The sequence below is a fragment of the Anas acuta genome, chromosome Z (genome assembly GCF_963932015.1).
Source record: "Anas acuta chromosome Z, bAnaAcu1.1, whole genome shotgun sequence".
Classification (NCBI taxonomy): domain Eukaryota; kingdom Metazoa; phylum Chordata; class Aves; order Anseriformes; family Anatidae; genus Anas; species Anas acuta.
The window spans coordinates 14,644,642-14,665,187 of NC_089017.1; the positions used below are offsets into that span (position 1 = coordinate 14,644,642).

General features: G+C 38.3%; 1 protein-coding gene across 3 annotated transcripts in view; it reads left to right on the forward strand.

Moving 5' to 3' along the window:
- The window catches only part of GPBP1 (GC-rich promoter binding protein 1), a 37,300-nt gene that overhangs the window by 11,259 nt on the left and 5,495 nt on the right, over window positions 1–20,546 (forward strand). For all 3 annotated transcript variants that reach the window (XM_068667881.1, XM_068667880.1, XM_068667882.1), the window contains exons 4-10: window positions 8,657–8,776; window positions 14,052–14,175; window positions 14,636–14,859; window positions 15,585–15,651; window positions 17,133–17,317; window positions 18,117–18,257; window positions 18,749–18,913. In XM_068667881.1, the coding sequence (XP_068523982.1) occupies window positions 8,714–8,776; window positions 14,052–14,175; window positions 14,636–14,859; window positions 15,585–15,651; window positions 17,133–17,317; window positions 18,117–18,257; window positions 18,749–18,913 (969 nt within the window). In that variant the 5' untranslated portion in view covers window positions 8,657–8,713. The remainder of the gene's footprint in view (window positions 1–8,656; window positions 8,777–14,051; window positions 14,176–14,635; window positions 14,860–15,584; window positions 15,652–17,132; window positions 17,318–18,116; window positions 18,258–18,748; window positions 18,914–20,546) is intronic.

The window sequence follows — 20,546 nt, forward strand, 5'->3', positions numbered from 1 at the left end:
TGGGACTGTCTTTCCTCTGCCTGCTAAGTACTGGTTAGACAAGTTAAACAACATGCTCTTATGGGGCATGGGTGGGGACAGTCTCTGATCTCATGTCCTTGTCATTTTAAAGTTCTGCTGTGCTTTTTTTCTCCGCCCTCAGTAGAGGAGGATTGGGTTAGGGAACATTTTAACAAGATTCACTGAAATGCTTGGGGCCTGAATAGGTGCACCTGCAAGTGCTGAGGGAGCTGGCAGATGTCATTACAAGGCCCTTCAGTGATCTTTGAAAAGTCATTGTGATCATGAGAGATCCTGGAAGAGATCAAATGTTAATTTCTCTCATCAGAAAGAGGATCCAGGGAGCCAGTAATACTTAACATTACTAATGATGTGGGTGATGAGGCAGAGTTTATCCTCAGCAAATTGGCAGATGATATAAAACTGGGAGGAGTGGCTGTTGCACTAGGTGTTTGGGCAAGCTGGAGAATTGGAGAGAGAGAGAGAGAGAGAGAGAGAGAGGATCCTGGTGAAGTACAGCAAATGGAAAATGCAAAGTGCTGCATGTGGGGAGGAGTAACCATGCACGCTGGTATGTGCTGGGGAGTTGGTAAGTTTTGTAGAGAAGGATTTGTGGACAGTGGTGCACAGCAAGCTGACCCATCAGTGGGTCCTTGCAACAGCAAAGGCCAACAGCGTGCAGGGCTGTTTTAGGAGGAGCACTGCCAGCAAGTCAAGGGAGGTGATCGTTTCCCTTGACACTGTGCTAGCTGGTGAGGCCACACGTGGAGCACTGTGTCCACTTTTTGGCTCCCTGGTACAAGAAGGACATGTGCTTACTGGAGGGAATCTAGCAAAGTGCCACAAGGATGATGAATGGACTGCAGCATCTTCCGTATGGGGAGATGCTGACAGAGCTGGGACAGTTCGGCCTGGAGGAGAGAGGCTCCGGGGGGGATCTTATCCATGTGTGTAACAACTGATGGGAGCGGATGAAGAAAGGGGAGCCAGGTTCATCTCAGCTGTACTATGACAGAAAAAAAGGCAAGAAGGAGAAGTAAAACACTTCTTGGAATTCAGTCTGAACAGAAGAAAAAGCTTTGAGGGTGGTCAAACACTGGAACAGGTTATACAGAGAGGTAGCGTAGACCCAGTCTGTGGATATATTCAAAACCTAACTGGACATGGTTCTGTTTTTGATGTGTGTAAACTGAAGTTGCAGGACTTTTGATATTTTGATATTCTAAGGAAATACAACTCGATCAGTCCTTCAGAACTCTGAATGATGTTTTATCTTTTTCAGAAGATACTTCCCAGATTCACAACTAGTAAGCCATCAAACTCTTTGTTCTTCCATGTAAAATTTGTGAGGATGCAAACAAGGAGGAAAACTTTATCTTTGTTAATGCTACTGAAAAGACTGGAGACTGCTGAGACAGGTGTTAAGACAGCCTCAAAAGGTTGTTTAGCACTGTTTCATTACAGGATGGTGCTTGAAATTTGTACCTGTGTCTGATAAACTGAAGAGTTGCTTTTCATTGCTAGAACACCTCTAGTGCATAAGGGGTGTGGACCTGGGAAAACAAAAGGTAGCATTACATGTTTTAAAGCTTTGTTCCAGTGAGTCACAAAGCTGTTATGGTTACGTACATTTAAAATGAGCTACTATGTAGTTTGTCTTGCTCTCTTATGAGCTACTTAAACCATTAAAAAAAAATGAAAATAGCTTCAAAAACTAGTAGCAGCGAAGTGAGTAGATACTATGTTATTTTCTACTGGCTTTTCAGGATTTTGTACTTTAAAAATCATGCTTATTTTTTCTGTTTTGGCCTGTTCATAGAAAAAAAGATAGAAGCATGGTGTATCTTTGTAAGTTGAAGCAGTCGAAGAATGCTTCGATTACAACTGCTTCCCCTGCTCTTCATGCCTGCAGTGTCCCAGAGGATCATTTCTCCCTCAGTCCTCATGCCTCACTGTTTGCAAGCTCTCACGTCCACATAAGCAGCCAGTACAGATTGCCTGAGAGGAGTTTTCACAGGAGTCACTTTTCCAAAGCCTTCAGAGATGCTGTTTGGGGTGTGTTATAAGTAGACAGACGGAGGAAATATTTCTGTTGCTACAAAGAGCTGATGATGGAAGTGAAGCTAGAAGAAATTCTGGATAAAAGATCATCTTTAGAGTGGGAGTGATCACTTTAATTTTTATCTAACTATAACCATTAATTTACTCCAGACTCCGTTTTCCTTTGTTTTCCTGATACTTTTAATGCCAGATTGGAGGTGATTGTAAAGAAAATAACTCTCTCTCAACTGTATTAGCAGGTGAAGTGCTGTATGTTTTTGTATGGTTTTCTAATACATGGAGGAAGTCAGACTAGATCGTAAATTGTGGAATCAAATACTAGAGTGTTTGTTTCGGAGACTTGTATTTTTACTTTAAAGTTTTGTTACTTTTAATTGCTTTTAGCCTTTACTAGGTCTGATTGCATGCCTGACCCTTTTGCTCCATGGCTTTTGTTAGCACAAGTGCTTCCTGGCTTATCCCTGCAGCTAAGTTATCTGTAAATTCACCTGATTATGCCTGTAGTGACTACAGTTACTTCGTAATGAGTCAGCTATGTGTCTGCACTGTATGCCCTTTTTTGACGCGCTGTGCAGAGATGGGAGCTGGACTAACAGATATTTGCCAGGGCTGAGCACCATGCTTAGCCTATAGTATTCTTATGCTTCACAGTTAGAAGCAACTGCCACGTATTGCCAGTCTGCCTGCCCATTTAGTGAAATCCTTCAGGAGTAAAGGAGGGCAAAATCTCTAACCAGCATAGCTCTCTTAGCAGGAGTCTCTAATTTAGGACAAATGGTTTGAGAATGAGTGAGCATCCAGTATTTTTTTTTTTTCCATTTCCTGGTAAGCCTGGGGGGGAGATACGTATTTTTTTTTAAGAACTGCAAGAAACTATGCAAACTTCCTTAGAACATGAGAATCAATGTTAAACCTGAGATATATTCCGTAGCACTGTTTTGGGTAGTTTGTTCATTCTGATCTCCTTGGTCTGTGTATTTTCATATAATCATAGAATATCCGGAGTTGGAGAAGACCCACAAGGATAATTGAGTCCAACTCATGGCCTACATAGGACCACCCAAAAATCAGACCAGATGTCTGAGAGTGTTGTCCAAGCACTTCTTGAACTCCAGTGCTGTGACCGCTGCCCTGGGCAGCCTGTCCCAGTGCCCGACCACCCTCTGGGTGCAGACCCTTTCCCTAACCCCCAGCCTGACCCTGCCCTGTCCCAGCTCCATGCCGTTCCCTTGGGTCCTGTCACTGTTCTCAGGGAGACCTTTTGTGTCCATGTTTTATGTGCTGATTGCCTGGAGGTTTTTAACTAACAAGCATTACAGACAAAACTTAAAAGTTAGATGTTTTGGACATTGCATAATTTTTCCCAGTAACAATAAATTAAAGGTTGTATATAATGTGAAAATTGTAATATAGAAAGAAACTTGAAGAACTTTGTATATTAATCTGAAAGTTCATGAATACAGGCTGTCTTTTCATTTTGTACCACGATGACTTCTGTTTTATTGCAGGAAAAAAACATGCAGATTCTTTTCATACATTGGTCCCACTGTGGTTTTCACATTTAGAAAGTTTGTTTTTTCTTAAACACCATTGATTCAAAGTAGAATTTTCAGAGGGGAAAGAGGAAAGATGTTTCTGGGGTATCTGTAGTCTCATGTGGTTACCACCTAAGGAGGAAAAAAATGGCTTAATTATTACAGTGTTATATTTGTGTACACACATTGTGTAATTAAACAGTTTAACATACAGCAGTTTCTGACTTGTAAACATAATGGGAAATGGCAGGTTCAAATATTTGTCTATTTGTCTGAAGTCTTAAAGATGTTCCAGAACCCTGTTTTTCTGACCTTCAGAACTTTTTTTCCAGCTTCAGTTTATCGTGACTGATATCTTGTATTCTCATGGTGTTTGGGGTTAAAATGCCTTTTTTTTTCTCAGTGGAATTTACTGTTCAGTTATATATACCCAGTGTTATGACCAGTTTTAGGTCCTCATTTTGTGAGGCAAGGCAAGTCAAGAAGTTTTCTTAGAGACTTGTCCATGAATACTGAAGTGATTTGTACTCAGTAAAGTTTTGAATTCCTGTGATGGTATTCCAAAAGAAGTCCTACTTGCATCTTGTTCTGTGATGATTTAAAAAATAAAAAAATGATAGTGCAGAGAAGGCTGACTATACTGGTTAAGATTTGATTCTTCCATTTAATGCAGTAAGCAGAAACTCATGTAATGATATCTCTTTTAGTTCCATCTTTTAATTTTTTTCTAATACAGAATTTTGGGAGTTGATGATTTTTTTTAGCCTTTTCACAGAAGTCTTGACTTCTGGTTCATGCAGCTGCTTTTAGCTTCCCTTTTCTCAATCTGCAACTTCTTTTCTAAAACAGAGGCAATATACGAAGCTTTCCTGAATACTCCTGAGATAGGACAAACCAGTTTGTATTAAAAAATGAGTTTTTCTAGCTCCTTTAAAACTGGAGTAAAATAGGTTGTCACAAAGGACCCTATCAACTCAACTGTAAATAAACAAAAACAAACCACAAACAAACAAAATCAAGTCCACTACAACTTTTGAGAATTTGTTGATTGCACTTGATATACACTTTTCTCATTTCATCTGCTAACGTGGCTCAAAGTGGGTGACTGTGTTAGCTTTACGACAAATCTCTTCACTGTATTCACTCTACCTTCTTTGGACTAGCTGCTCATTATTGCTTTGAATTCACTGCCTTATCTTTGGTGATCAGACTTCTGAAAAAAAACAAAACACAACACAATAGAATTAAATTTGATGCAATTGAATACTGGAATAATTGTTGCATGTTACCTAAAACAGACTTTTCCCAGATGGATCCACAAGAAGCAAAATAGAAGAACTTTTTTTCTGCTGCTACGCAGCAAAACAAATCTTATGAAGACTTATATCTAAATTTATGGGCTGACAAAGGAAGGCTTTTTTCCTGAAGTCACTATTCACTACTTGAACCAGACATCAAAAGTGTTGCTGACATGCGACTGCGTATTGTGAGCAGTCTGATTAAAGAAACCTAAATGCATTTGAATAGTAATAGTAAGAAGATAGCAGTATGTCATTGTCTTTTTCTAGCCTTTTTAGAATTGCACAGCTCTGTATCAGTGACAGACAACACAAGCAAAGTTAGCATTTATGATACTTCTATTAATGGCAGGTGTGTTTTGAGTTTGTGCTATGACAGAACGATGAATTCATCATTGTGATGAATTTTGGGCCTAATCATCCTGTTACCAAGAGAGCTTCTGAAGGCAGTGGAATCGCTGTGTTCAGATCCATGGAGCTTACTTCAATACACTTACTTCTGATAGCTGTCTTAATGTTGAGTACAAAGCTATTTTATCTGTGTTAATGAACAGTGGTTGATCTGTTGTCATGTGTATGTAATAAGAGAAGGCTTGCTAGCAGACAAATGAGTTCTTCATGGTCTGTTGGTGCAATTAGAGCAGGTTCTTGTTAATTCTTGTATGAGTGCCTACTGTTTATTTTCATTCTCTTCAGATTCTTAATGTGAATTCTCACTTGAAACTGGGACAGTCATGTATTTCTGAAAGGCAGAAGTATTATTCTAAAATGAGTTGATTATACGTGCTACCTATTTGCCTTAGAGGCTGTTCAGTCTCTGCAGAGGCAGATCTTGTTGTATGTTAAGCTGGAGGGATATATCAAGTGACTTCCTAAATAGATGTCTTCAATATTTTTATTAATATTGGCAATAATGAAATAGAGCATATGGCTATTAAATTTGAAGGTAGTACAAACTGAATAGAGGCTCCAATTGCTTTGGAAGATACAGAACGGAGAAATGGCTCTGAACACTGGATAGCTGAAGAAGTAATGGGCTTGAATAGAAGGGGAAAGAAAAAATACCTTAGGACAAATCTTGTAGAAATTCTGACCTTTCAAAAATAATCCAAGAGCAGCACAAAACTGGGACAAGTTGCAGAAGAAAGTAGTAGTCTTGGTTGTTGGTGTAACTTGATTTGAAAGCAATCAAAAATCAAACTCACGTTCAGCAATCAAATGGAGCATAAATGGTTAAAGTGTACCAATCCTGCCTGCCAACAGAGTAGTCTTCCATTCTCCCTTTGTGATCTTTTCAGTTTAACAAAAGTATATTCCTGAGAATGACGAGTATTGTAGAACTGTTGTGTATCTGCCAGATCATCAAAACAGAGCTCACAGTTGTAATGATGGTTTTTTTTTTTTTTTTGGTATTAAAATGCATTCTAGGACAAGTTTGTTGGCAACATTAGAAAGGTAGCAACTGTAAGAATTTGATGACATGTGGTTAAACATGGGGATTGGCAACTCAAAGATGGGCAGGCTGTGCACTCTCCAATGTGATTTAAAGGAAATATATTAATATCTATCCTTTCCTGATCTGCTGTTTGTTTTGCCAGTTTGGTTATGGATAGGGTATTTGTGCCTATTGGAAAATTGTGAGTAAATTGTTTTTCTATCATTTTGCTGTACTCTGGGAGAAAGGGATTGGCTCACCTGACTTAATGGCACTAACAAAAGGCTGTTTAGAGCTTTAACTGAGAACATTGGTAAGATTTGAATCTGCTTCCAGAACATTTTTTTGTGGGAAGAAACAGCTTTGCCCACAGTTTTCCAATACTACCATTGTGGTTTAAAAATATTTTCCAGTCCTGGGGTAGTTGGTGAACACCAAGTCTCAACTCAAGCCTGTGTGATTGATGTGCAAAAGCTAAAAGCTGGGAATGCTAGTGAATTAAAGCACAATGGTAATACTTCATGGATCCTCTCATATGTTCTTATCAGGTTTGTACTGAATCTGTCTGGTTTTTAGACTCTAAGTGCTTTGGTCTGAAGATTTTGTTGTTGTGTTGATTTTCCAGTATTGATACCTTTCCGCTCCTTTCTAAAGATTTCATGATTCTCCATCGTGGAGTGGGGAACTGTATCTGAGAGAGGGAGGGGAATCTTTTTTTTTTTTTTTTCTTTCTTTCTTAGTTCACATTTAACTTGCTGTTACTTAATTTGGCATCTCTTGGTGGCTCATATAGTAAAACACCATTTTCTGTTTATCAATACTGAGCATGATTAATCAGCAAAAGTTCCTAACTTGGTTCCTTTTTTTTTTTTTTTTTTTTTTAAGATAATCTATTTTTGTTGTGGTTCTGTGACTCTAGAACTTCCTTTGTTATATTCTAGGCTGTCATAATTGGATTCTTTAGATTTTTTTTTTTCTGGAATTTCTGTTGAGGTTAATTCAGAAAAGCACATTAGATGGTGTCAGCACACTAACTTACAGCAAATTAGTTGGATGACACGTACTTCTAAAGTTGTCTTCATTGGATTCCATCTGATTAGGTGCATCTTACCTTATAACTTAACTCTGGTATCATAGGTAGCTACAAAACCGTTTGTGTGAACTCCTGGAATAAAAAAGTAGCAGCAACTCAATGAAGTAGTGCAGATCAACACTTAGAAATCTGCTAAGCTTTGTTTTAGTTGTTGGAACGTTCTCTTCTTTCACTGGAAGTTTGCAATACCCCAATTCGGGCCAGAATGCAACAATAATTGTTAGTTATGAAGTTCAGATTCCACAGCTCTTACTAAAACTTACTCAAATTACAGCATTTGTAGATTAGAGACCCCCATCTGTGCTCACTGACTAACAAATCTGCATTCTCTTGTTCGGAGATGTGGAATACTTGTGTTTGCTTCCCTGTGACATGCATTTGGATGTTAATTTTTTTGCCAGCTGAATTTCTAATAATGCGTATTATCCTGCTTAAAATATATTTGAATCACTGAGAGTTTTGCAGTATCTAGCTGCAGAGCATGATTCACATAACCTTATAGGCCATTCAGTGTTTCATCCATTTCTTTCCTTTTAGTGCTATAGTTCTACTTTAGGTAATATAGCTTGTATTATCTTGCATTCTCTTGCTTACTGAGAGATGTTTGCCTGCCTGTGAGGAGAACAGGGGGCAGAAAAAGTACTCTTGGGCTTTGCCTTAAGCCTTTACGTTCTCTTGCCCATTTTCAAACTAGAAAATTTTACTGGATTTTGGCAGTGTTATGGATGCTTTGGCTCTGTTTACGTTCAATCTGGAGAAAATTAGGGAGTTTTGCTGGCTCTAACCATCCAGTCTTTTCATGAGGAACCCTGATATGGCCTCTGAGGTTAACTTTGAGGGGCTAATTTGAAAAATCAATTTTTAGGAAGCTAATGAAATGGTTCCTGCAGTCAATTCTGAACAGTATCAGAAAATATTTCAACTCCATAATTCTCAGCTTTCTGATCAGACCTTACACAAGATGCTTCATTCCATCTGTAAAAGGAAATGGAGGAATTAATGTTACACTTTTATTTTCATGATCCTTGTGAAATACTTGACTAGTGTGACACTGGTAATAAAAGGACAAATGTGATGCTGTAATGAGATAAGGCTGGTTAGATTTCAAACCAGATCTGTTTGAGAAGACAGTACCAGAAAACAGAAGGGAAGTAATGATGACAACACCACAAGTGTAATACTTTTGTAAGTTAAACATCTGAAAAGTACTCATTTCTTATTTTTCTAATTGCAGGGACTTGCCATGAGGTGCTGAAGCCTTGTTTCATTGATTCGGAGAGACTGGACCTAAATGGCGCAGCATGACTTTGCTCCAGCCTGGCTTAATTTTCCTACTCCGCCATCGTCAACAAAGGTATGTTCTTTGCTTTTCTTCTGGTCAGTCAGTTTCATTATTAGAGAAGTCTAAATGTCATACCCTCAATCACAGTAAAAATACACATATGTTTTTGAATGTGGGAAGGGTGATAACAAGACACCTGCCAAGTCTTGCTGTCACAATGTAAATAGTTGAACCTCGATTCTCAGGCTTATATCTTCAGTAGAGGTTTCTGCTTTAAAAGCTGGGTTGAAGGAAGGAAGCACCTGGACACATTGTCAGAGCTGCTGTTGGATTAAAACTTCTTCATAGGTAGTTTAAAATAAGGAACTGAGACTGAGGTGTGTGCTTGATGGTGTTCTTGCTTCTGATTTTGCTTTGTGTCCTATACGTTTTAGAGAATGCTTTTTCTTACTGCATCATCCAAGTGATAGAAAAAACGTGCTTGTGAAATAGACTTTCTGAAATGTCTCCTTGGTTGGTGGTGGTAATGTGTGGTGCTTTCAAATAGTTGTGCATCCTCACTGTGGCTGTTCAATTGAGACTGCAAATACTCAGTTTATGAAATGTAATAGTATGCTTAAGAACAAGAAGTAGCACAGAATCATAGAATCATTAGGGTTGGAAAAGACCTTCAAGACCATCTGGTCCAACCATCCCCCTAACACCAATATCACCCACTAAACCACGTCCCTAAGTACCACGTCCAAACTTTCCTTAAACATCCCAGGGGCAGTTACTCTTCCGCATCCCTGAGCAACCCATTCCAGTGCCAGACTGCTCTTTCTGAGAAGAAATATCTCCTCATTTCCAACATGAACTTTTCCCCTAGCACAACCTGAGGCCTTTCCCTCTTGTCCTATCACTAGTTACCTGCGAGAAGAGGCTGACCCCCAGCTCCCCACACCTTCCGTTCAGGTAGCTGTACAGAGCAATAAGGTCTCCCCGAGCCTCCCCTTCTCCAGACTAAACAACCCCGGTGCCCTCAGCCACTCCCCATAGGACTTGTGCTCCAGGCCCCTCACCAGCTCTGTTGCCCTTCTCTGGACACACTCCAGGGCCTCGATGTCCTTCTTGTAGTGAGGGGCCCAAAGCTGAACACAGTGCTTGAGGTGCGGCCTCACCAGATCAGAGTACAGGGGGATGATCACCTCCCTGCTCCTGCTGGCTGCACTGCTCCTGACACAAGCCAGGATGCTGTTGGCCTTCTTGGCCACCTGGGCACACTGCCGGCTCATGTTCAGGCGAGCATCAATCAGCACCCCCAGGTCCTTTCCTCTGCACAGCTTTCCAGCCACCCTGCCCCAAGCCTGTAGCGCTGCAATGGGGTTGTTGTGACTAAAGTGCAGGACCCGGCACTTAGCCATGTTGAACTTCATCCCACTCGCCTCTGCCTATTTACCCATCCTGTCCTGGTCCCTCTGCAGGGCCTTCCTACCTTCCAGCAGATTGACACTTCCTCCCTACTTGGTGTCATATGCAGACTTAATGAGGGTGCACTCAGTTCCCTCATCCATATCCTTAATATAGATATTAGAGAGGATGGACCCCAACAGTGACCCCTGGGGAATACCACTAGTGACAGTTGAACACATTGTGATTTCTAGGGATTCTTGAACTTGATTATCTTATAAATGTTTCTTTTTCTGTCATATTCTCCTATTCTTTCTTTATGTGAATGTAGAAATGTAGAGGCAGCACTAAACATTTCAAATGCATATCATTTCCCAATTTACCTGTTTACCTTCTTTGTTCTAGTATTTTTGAATGCAATGTCCTTATCTACAACTATGAGAGTGACGTTGCTTCCATGTACTTAAGCTTCTTGCTGTCTTTCATGTCCATGGAAAATACTTAGCCTTTATAAAATTTGGAAATAGGCTTGTGCGATTGTTCAATGCGCAGTCAGCAGTCAGTATGAGTAGTCTACATTGTTTTACTTATGTATCTACACACAAATGTATGCGTGCATTTTTTATTGAGCTCATTTGATGTCCTGATTCATCTTATGACCTTTTTATCTTTCTTTTATGCTGAACTAGCTAGCTTCTTTGTTTAGGATAGTCTATCAGCAACTGTCAGTTGCTGTTAAGAGACAGCCTTATCTGATTCCAGACAGCTCTTGAGATGTTTGATTTTATTATGCTTGATTTCTGAAATACGCATTTTTTTTTGTGACCTGCTCTTTCCAATTTAATGTTTTCAACAGGAATAATAATCGGAGCTTAGTTTAATATAGTGTCACAATTACAAAACAATTTTGCTCCACATATTCCAAGAATCTGCTGGAAGAGATTTGCCTGCATACTTAAAATGTCAGTACAGCAGGATAAAAGTAAGTTCCAGCAGTATTCAAATGTATTTGAGGTGTGGGTTGTTTTTTGTCACCTCCTTCCTGAATAGTAGGAAGTTTCATTGCAAGCATCTGTTGTGGATTCTGTTTTCTTCCATGAGTTTTTGCCTGAAGGAGTTTAGATAAGCTTTCTTCTATCTCTTCCAAGAACATTGTAGCTATTATAGTCCGTGTGCTTTGTTGTCTGTATTGCAGCTTATTTGCTTCCATTACCTCTTCCTTCAGTGATGAGCGCTTTGTGATACACGGCCCATTTGGGTATTAAACATTTGGAACAGTCTTTTTGGCCCTACTGATGGGTAATAATTCTTAACTTACATCATAAGGCTTGTTCTGTCATTCCTCTACAAGAAAGATCTCAAATATTGTGGCCCCCTGCCTAGCCTTCCCTCCTCACACTGCAGTTTCTAGAATAAGTGTTCGTTTCTGCTTCACATCACCTGAATGAGGCAGTTGAAGGGAAGAACAGATAAGAGGGATGGAGATGAAGAGGAAGGATAGGATGAAGGAGGGAAGGAGTCTCATGTTTCATTCAGGATGAAGCTGGGATAAGGCTGTGCTATGAACAGCATTTAAAACTGAGGAGAAACTGAACTTGTTTCACTGAGGAGGCACTTTGAAGAACTGTATCTTCAGGAGTTTGATTTCTTCTCCATGCTGGATAACTGAGGCTTTCCCTCACACAAGTAAAGGATAGCATTAGAAAAACCTGGTGGAGCAGGAATGAGCTTTCTTAACGTGACTGACTAGATGATACCTTGACTGAAATCCACCTCATCTGTTGCTGCTGATTTCCATTTAAGAACAAGCTTTTATATCATCTCCCTGTTACTTACATAGCAAAGTCCACTTAGCTGGGTAGCTGCTGCTGAGCAGCCTTAGTTCAGGTCAGGAATTAATATATTTGCATCAGTGCAGTACTGTAATTGGGCAGATGTGAAGCCGTTTTGGGATATGGACATACGATTTCTAAAAGGATTTCTGTAAAATGTATATGGAGCAATTGCAGACAATGCTAAAGTCAATAGTTTTTTGCAAGGTTACTGTCACTTCATGTTATGCAATAAGGATTCTTATACTTCAGAAATCTGTTTTGGTTTGTTTCTTGGCTGGCTGAATAAAGTCAGATAACTTCTCAACTTCTAGAAATTGCCAATAGATTTCCTGTTGATTACAAAGCTTACTGTCATCTTTGCCATGAGAGGCTTGATAGACTGATACCTCCATCATGTGGGGAAAGAACAAACTGCATGATCCTTGAAAATGACTTAGTAACTTCAGATACATCAAGTACAACTTCCATTTTGTGGAAGTGTGATTGTTCTTCAAAGTTACTCAAAAAATGAATCTCCAAAGGCAGTATTAGAAGGTTGTCATATGTAAATGAACACACAAAGCTGTCTTCTAAAATTACAACTATAATCAGCAAATCTGAAGCGTTCTTAAATTTTTAGTGGCTTAATCAAAGCCTGTTTGTAAGGAATTGATACTGAGGTTTCTTATAATGATACCTCAAATATTTAAATTTCAAATCTTTTGACAGTTTCTTATAGCTTTCTGTTTTTTCCATCCTCTCCAAGTTCTCAAGGGAATAGTTCTTTTCCCAGGTCTCTGAGAGGGAAATCCCTTGTCGTTTGAATTCTGTACAATTTGATCGTATGTGTTTAAAATAAAAAGCATCTCTTGCTTACTCGAATTACACAAAAGCAGTGGATTTTGAACAGCACCTTGAGCACTGCTGAAGGCATTATTATGATTATTATTAAGATTGTCATAAGAACCTAGGGATTGTTTTTTGTGTGCTTGCCTATTGATGGGGGTGGTGGTGGAAGACTGATTTTCTTCAATGTATTTTCCAAAGTAGTTAAGTCTCTTACCATGACTTACCTTTTCTTTTTGTACTCTTTCTAATTGGAATCAAATGTTAATATAGCTTGTTAAGATGTTAATGGATAATAACCATTGTAATTAAACTTGGGGCTTTCATTTTCAGGCATGCATCATTCATGCTTACATTAGAATGATGTTTTCAAGGTTTGAAAAATTAATAGTTAAAGTTACATACCATCTCTATATGGTGCATTAGCTTGGGAAAATTTGTGGGTTAATAGCAACAAACACAACAAATAAATACATGTAAAGTATCTACCTGAACACATATCAATGCCAAAAAACATTCTGACTGATAAACTGGCCAGAATCAAACCCCAAATTGAAGAGCTGTAGTTGCTATTAATCTAAATTTTGCAGTGTCAGTGTTAATGGTACTTGGTTCTGGGCTGTGCAGATTTCAAACCTTTCAATAGATTATCATCTGAGCCTCACCTTTGAGATGATCAGGTCTCTAAAACTAAGTTTCACTTGGCATTTAGCATATGACAAACTTGGGGTATCTTTGTTTAAAGATAAAATCTATGGAGTTTGGGAAGTTGCTTATCATGGTGAGAACCTCTTGCCTTTTTTGTAGCCTTGCAGATTATGCTTAGCCTATCTTTTTATTTTTCCCCTCCTCCACATGTCCTTTATCTCTTTAGCTCTAGCCTTCCAAACCTCTTCTAAGGTGATGCTCAATCTATTCTTAGGTCCTTAGGCTCCAGGTTAAAAGTTGTGTTGTTTGCCTTCCAGTCTTCTAAACTATGATTTATTGTCCTTTCTTAACTTTTTATTTTTCCTGTGCTGCAACACATACCACTTGTCTTCATCCTGCTGCCACAACAAAATAAAAACTTGGCTTTTTTTGCCCTGTGTCACAAGCATGGTCCTCAGCATCGTTTCAGTGTCCTTGGAGTGGAATATAGAGCTTCCAGTTCTACTGGCATGAAGGTGGTTGACATAACTCTGAACATATGCATACTTGACAATTGCTGTATTGTCTGCCATACTACGTGTTACAGTTCTGATAAATCAGTTTTGTTATTAATCAGGTATCTCAGGTCTACTACTTGTGTTCTTTTACAGTCATCACTGAACTTTGAGAAACATTCTGAAAATTTTTCATGGACAGAGAATCGTTATGAAGCAAATCGCAGAAGACATAACTCTTCAGATGGATTTGATCCTAACATTGGACGGCCTAATGGAGGTATAACTTACCTTTCATGAAATATTTTAAATACATCTATATCACTGCACTGTAGCCCTCTGACTAGGAAAATAATCTTATCATAATAGCTGTTCTTTGCTAAATGTTGTGTTCTGTTGTAAAATATACGTAATGGAAAGTCAGATCTTCTGGGAGAGGATGTGGTGAGTAAGGGCTGGTTAGAGTAGTGATTCCAGGTGTATGTCTCTCTTAAGAAGGGTAAGAATATTGTGTTAATTCTCTAGCCAATGACTTACGAGCAATCAGGAAAGGGAGCTGATTCTCACAGTTCTTTGAGATTCTTCCCTGCTGCTTATGTGAATGAAAACTTATGTTCACTGTGCTATTATATCCCAGAGAATAGAGCTGCTTGCTTAACTCTTCTAACAATTTTGCAAAACTAAAATGTTCCTTCAATATCGCTTGCAATTTACATTTAATTAATATTTAAAAATCTAAGGGCATTTTGGAAGAAAAGAGAAGAATGGTTGGCGTTCACAAGGCAGAAGTGGTACAGAAAATATAAACCATCGTGGGGGATACCATGGCGGAGGTTCCCGCGCTCGTACCGGCGCTTTCCACTGTGGAAAAGGCCAAGGACTGCATGAAAACAATGTACATGTTAATGAAACTGGGAAGAAGGAAGACAAAGAAGTACCTAAACAGTTTGAGGCTGAGGATTTTGTAAGTTAATTGTAATTATAATAAACAGGGTTTCATTGTTTCTGCAAGTGCCATTTTGTCCATTACAGGCTACTTCATGAGATTTCACCAGTTACAGATCACCATATAAGGGATCACCCTCACCTTAAGGGTGGTGTTATTCATTTCTCCACTAACCTGTTTCTCTTTTAATCTCCACTTTTAACATTGTATTTTTATTTACTGTCACTTAAATGATTAAGTGCAACTACAGTTAGGTTTATAGTATTTTACCACAGTTTACTGTGACGTGTATGTATTAAATTCTACACAGTTATCTTACTGGAAATCTGAAGTACTAACAAAGTGGTTTTTCTGCTACCAGCCATCTGAGGTCCCAGGTTTAAACCTAGAGTTTTAGGATGTAAGAGGAAGGGTGAGCTTACTCTTCCAAGATCCATTCATTACTGTTTTTTTTTTTTTTCCTTTCTGTGCACAGTTCATGCAATGGTATTAACTGGTGCTTAAGATGTTTTGTTGGAGAAGAGAAACAAGTGAGCATTGATATACTAGGGTTGCAGGGGGAGGTTTCTAGTCTGTCTTCATTTAAAAATCTTGGACAGCAGAGGTTATACTTCTGATATTGTTATGTTTCTTATTTCATTAGTTCTTATGATTTCTTATTATCATTCTTCTTATGATTTCTTATTTCATTAGTTCTGTAATTCAAGACTTCTAAACTTTTTAATGATAAAATTTCCTTTCAGCCATCATTGAATCCTGAATATGAGAGGGAACCAAATCAGAATAAATCATTAGCTGCAGGTGTGTGGGGTGAGTATTTCTGATCTTTTTAAGTAGAAAAAATACAGCGCAGATCTTAAGTTGTTTTATTAGGAACATAAGTATCTCTTTTAGAATGTAAGGATACAGATAGAGATAGGGGAAAATTGTAGAAATTTCAGTGTCATTACAACGTATCTTTTTGTAAGAGAGGTAACACTTCTGTTTGGATGTCAATCTGTTGATCTTTAGATGTAGCAACAACTAGGGTTCTTGTTCCCCAACAACCATACATCTTTTTAGAAAGATGTCAAGAATTTATCTCCCAAGAGGAAATGTACTGCAGGTGGATCACCTAAACTAGTGATGTGATTGCTAGCTGAAGACTTGGTGAAAGAATGCTTCTGACTGATTACAGCTGTTAGAGAGCTTGGAGAGAAACCATGCCATGGAGATAAAATGGTCATTGCCATGGTCTGGAATAGTAGTCATCTCTTCTCTCATGTTTATAAAGACATCAGTGTGGCTATAAATTATATTTGGCTATAAATTGAGTGTTTAATATGCAAGTAATTCTTTGGTAACCTAGAAGGGAAATATGAAAGGCATATTATCTTCTGAAGATGCAGCCAAGATGGTAAATTGCATTTTGAGGTGCACTGAATACAGTACAGACAGCTGGTTAAAAGAGGTGATTCTCCTGTTACGTTCAGTGTTGGTGTGGCCTCACCTTAAATATGGTGTGCAGCTCTGGGCTCCACAATGCAGAGGATGTTAAGATCCTTGAAAGCATCCAGAGGGGGGCAATGAAGCTGGGAACAGGGCTGGAAGGCGTGTCTTGTGATGATAGGCTGAGGATACCTGGGTTGTCCAGTTTAGGAAAGAAAAGTTTCAGAGGTAAACTCGTTGCTTCCTACATTTTTCTGAGGAGAGGAAGCAGAGAGGGACCTGCTGGTCTGCGCTCTGTGGGAACTGAGGACAGGATGTGCAGAAATGGTGCAAAGCTGCAGCAGAGGAGGTTCAGACTGGACATTAGGAAAAAATTATTTCTTGTGAGGGTGGTCAAACACTGGTACAGGCTTCACAGGGAGGTGGTCATGCCCCATGCTTGTCTGTGTTCAAGAGATATTAGGACAATGCCCTCAGTAGTGTTTTATCATTTGGTTAGCCCCAAGTACCTGAGCAGTTGGACTAGAGTTCTCTTCAAACTGACTATTCTAGTATCAAGTGATAGTATTTGGTTTTAGATTTCCAAACAAGAACCGTACAACTAATTTCTTTGAAGAATATCTTTTCTGAAAATAAAGCTCCTGCATTGCCAAGTGGAATTATTTTACAAATGATGGTTGTAGAAAATGGAAAAGAACTTCTGTTTAGCCAGATTTGTACAGCATGGTATTTGTGGAAATACCACCAGACTAATCTCCTGCCTTATGCCTGTTTGTTCTAGACCACATGGCTATACAGTACCTTACAAAATAGAAACTTAAGACTTTATACACATGCATGCTTTTTCTTTTTTTTTTCTCCAGAATATCCTTTGAACCCTAAATCTAGATCTCCCAGAATGCTGGTCATTAAAAAGGGCAATACAAAAGAACTGCAGATATCTGGATTTCCTGTAGTAGGAAGTCTTCATTCACAGCCAGTAAAAAATGGAACTGGCACAAGTGTTTATAAAGGATTAATCCCTAAACCTGCCACTCCACCCACAAAGGTGAGTTTTGGATACTCATGGCATGAATGACATGCTGGGAAAATGAAACGTGCTCTGATTCAAAATGTGCTGATTTCACCCTTGGGAATTCTGTTTCCAGAGTATGCTTTCAGGTCTTGAACACTTCAATTGCCACATACTTCAGAAGTGGAAACACTTTTTCACTTAAAAAAACAACTACAACAACAAAAACCAACTGTAATTGAATCTCAATTTATTGCATTACCATTTTTGAGAAAAGTGAGAAATGTCCAAATTAAAAGGATGTTTTGAACTTAGGAAATAGCAATGCTTTTTGTGTTTATTTTTTAACAACAAAAAAAAAAAAGTACCAAGCAGAGAACTACAGGTGGCATAAAAATACCTTCAGAATTTATCCCAACTGTTGATACAGATAATGTTGCAACCCACTAGAACTGTTCTGGTCCCTTTCCATATGCAACTTCCTAAGTTAATCTTTTTGGGGAGATTTTTTCTGTGCTACTGAGAGCATCTGACAGAGCTGTTCTTAACTCTAGAATTTACTGCATTAAAAACATCACATGCAGCTGCTGAAGACTCTAATCTGATGTATTAAGAACCAAAATAAGAGAGTGATAATTGTTTTTGCATTTAACTCATTATATAGAAAGCGTAAACAGTATTTGTGAGAGGATGAGTTGCTCATAAACAGTCTCTATCCTACAAGAAAACAGGTGTTTGCTCTAAATGGTTGTAGTTATGATTTCATTTTGCTTAGTTGTTTTTCTGAAGATTGATGGAAATAATTTTGTTAATGATTCTTTACGTTTTTGTTTAGCCTTCACAGTGGAAAAGCCAAGCAAAAGAAAATAAAGTTGGAAATGCGTTTCCTCATGAATCTGCATATGGTATTGGCAATTTCATTCCTTTCAAATCAACTGCCAAGGCATTTCCTGTATCACAAAATTCAGTCAAAGAGGTAAAGCAGTGTTTGTATTCTTAATTTAATAGATCAATTTTTTAATTTGCTTGATTAGATAACTGAAGAGAATAAATAAATTTTATGCAGAATTATATGTAATAAGCTTATATTTTGGAAGCTTATATGAGAGGGGGAAACAGAAGCTACCTCACCAGCCATTAAGTCCTGCACAATTTGCTTTGTAGGTTTGATATGTAGTAAAAATGGTGCACTAGGGTACATAACCTTGATAAATTTAAACTTTTAAAACTGCTAATAAACCTCAGAAGGTTTGTTTGTTAGCAGTACTCTATAAATCTGTATGTCTTTGTTTAGATGCAAGAATCGTGTATATTAAAATACAAATATTTTTCCCTCTGCTTTTGATTGAGTTATGCGCACAACCCCAAACTACAAGTTCCTGAGGAACTCTGTCTTTTTTTTTTCAAACTTTCCTAAATGAATGAGCTTCTGATAGTCTTATTTTTTTTTCTAACCCCTTGTATTAGTGTAATCGGTCAAATTCTTCATCCCCTGTTGACAAAGTTGGTCAGCCTCGTTTAACAAAATTGACAAGAATGCGAACTGATAAGAAGAGTGAATTTTTGAAAGCATTGAAACGAGATCGAGTAGAAGAAGAACATGAAGATGGGAATCATGCTCGGCAAGAGAAGGTAATTTTCTTCATACCTGCTGTAGGTCCCACAGTAACACATTTCAGACTGAACGTAAAATACATCACATTTATCTGTAGTCAGCTTTTAAGATGTGGTCTTGGATGTTTGAATGTAGGAAAGGAATTACCTTTTGATTAATTTTAAAAAGTTGCTCCAAATACTACTGTTTCTCCAGTGCATGTAGTTTTTCTTTCTGAAGGATATGTTGCTGCATATCAGTAACTCATGCATACCTTGTCTTTAGCAACAATAAAAAGAATAAAGAATCCTTGTACATCAACGTAATCTTTCTGGAGGGCAGCATTTTGCACCTCAGCTGTTAGTTACGTTGCAAAGCAATTAATGGAAAAACTTGGTTCTGTTTCTCCAATTGTTTTCAGAATTTAAATTGGAGTCTTAGATGCCAAGAACATCTCTATTCTTGGCCTTACTGTAGGAACAATACTTTGATTTATGTGTATATAAAGAACCTGTTTCTGCTGAAACTGAGAACTTGCTACACTGTATATATTGTTAATGTGTCAAGTTTCTTTCATTCACAGTCTGTGTATGTAGTGCCTGGCTAGCACCTGAGAACATTAATGTTTGTGCTACCTGCCACCAGTAAGCCATAAGCATAATTACCTCATGTAGTTCAAGTGATGTGTTACCTCAGGATGAGGTGATTACACGTCTGAGTAGTAAAAGTATTAAAAAAAAAAAAGTCTTGAAGTATTACGCAGATTCAGAGATACGAAAAAAAAAGTGCAACTGTGCATTGATTGTAAAAGTAAGACTGACTCTTCTGACCCTGTTTCTATTTCAGGCAAAGTAAAACTTGCTGTAATGGGATTGTACAATTTAAGTATGTATCAGTTAGGAAAGGTCTTCATCTTTTTCGTAGGCATTCTGTTGCTAAGCACCCTGAGATGGGTGTTGAGTGCAATGTTGTTTAAGAAATGTTAAGGTTGAAAGGTCTTGGGAAACATTTGCCATGAGCTTAGAATTCTCAAAATATATGAACATGATGGGACTTCCTGTTCACGAAATTGTCTTGAGTTCTTTGTCTTCATGGAGCTTATGTCAAATGCATATGATTGTACCACTGTACACAGATCATTTTCTGAATCAGTGTATTTTGGGAGGAAAAAAAGGTGTTTAGAAGTGGAAGCCATAATATCTTCGGACAGGTGTATGTAACATGTAGCTTGGAATATTTATTAGTGATAGCATGCACCTTGTTTCACTAACTAACAGGTATGAAAAGAAGTTAAAGTTTAACAAGGCGTGTAACTGTAATAGTTGTCTACTTTCAACGTTCATTTAAATGATCATCAGTAGGCAATGTACTGTGCAAGTGAGTTATTAGGTAGATAAGTGCACACCAGTGTTCTGTAACATGATAGAGTTAGAGGGTCTGCAGTGACAGATTTCACCTCTGAAATAATGAGGCAAATTGTGATCAGCAGCTGAGACAGGCTTTGAGGAAACTGTTTTACCCTAATATGGTAAAATCCTTTTATATTTTTATGATTCTTCTCTGATAGTCTGAGATACCTTCTCCAGGTTAATGATTTAACAGATGAACATAGATTTACTGGGATACGTTTTTTTAAAGAAATTTTTGGTGAACATTCTAAAATTTCTGGAA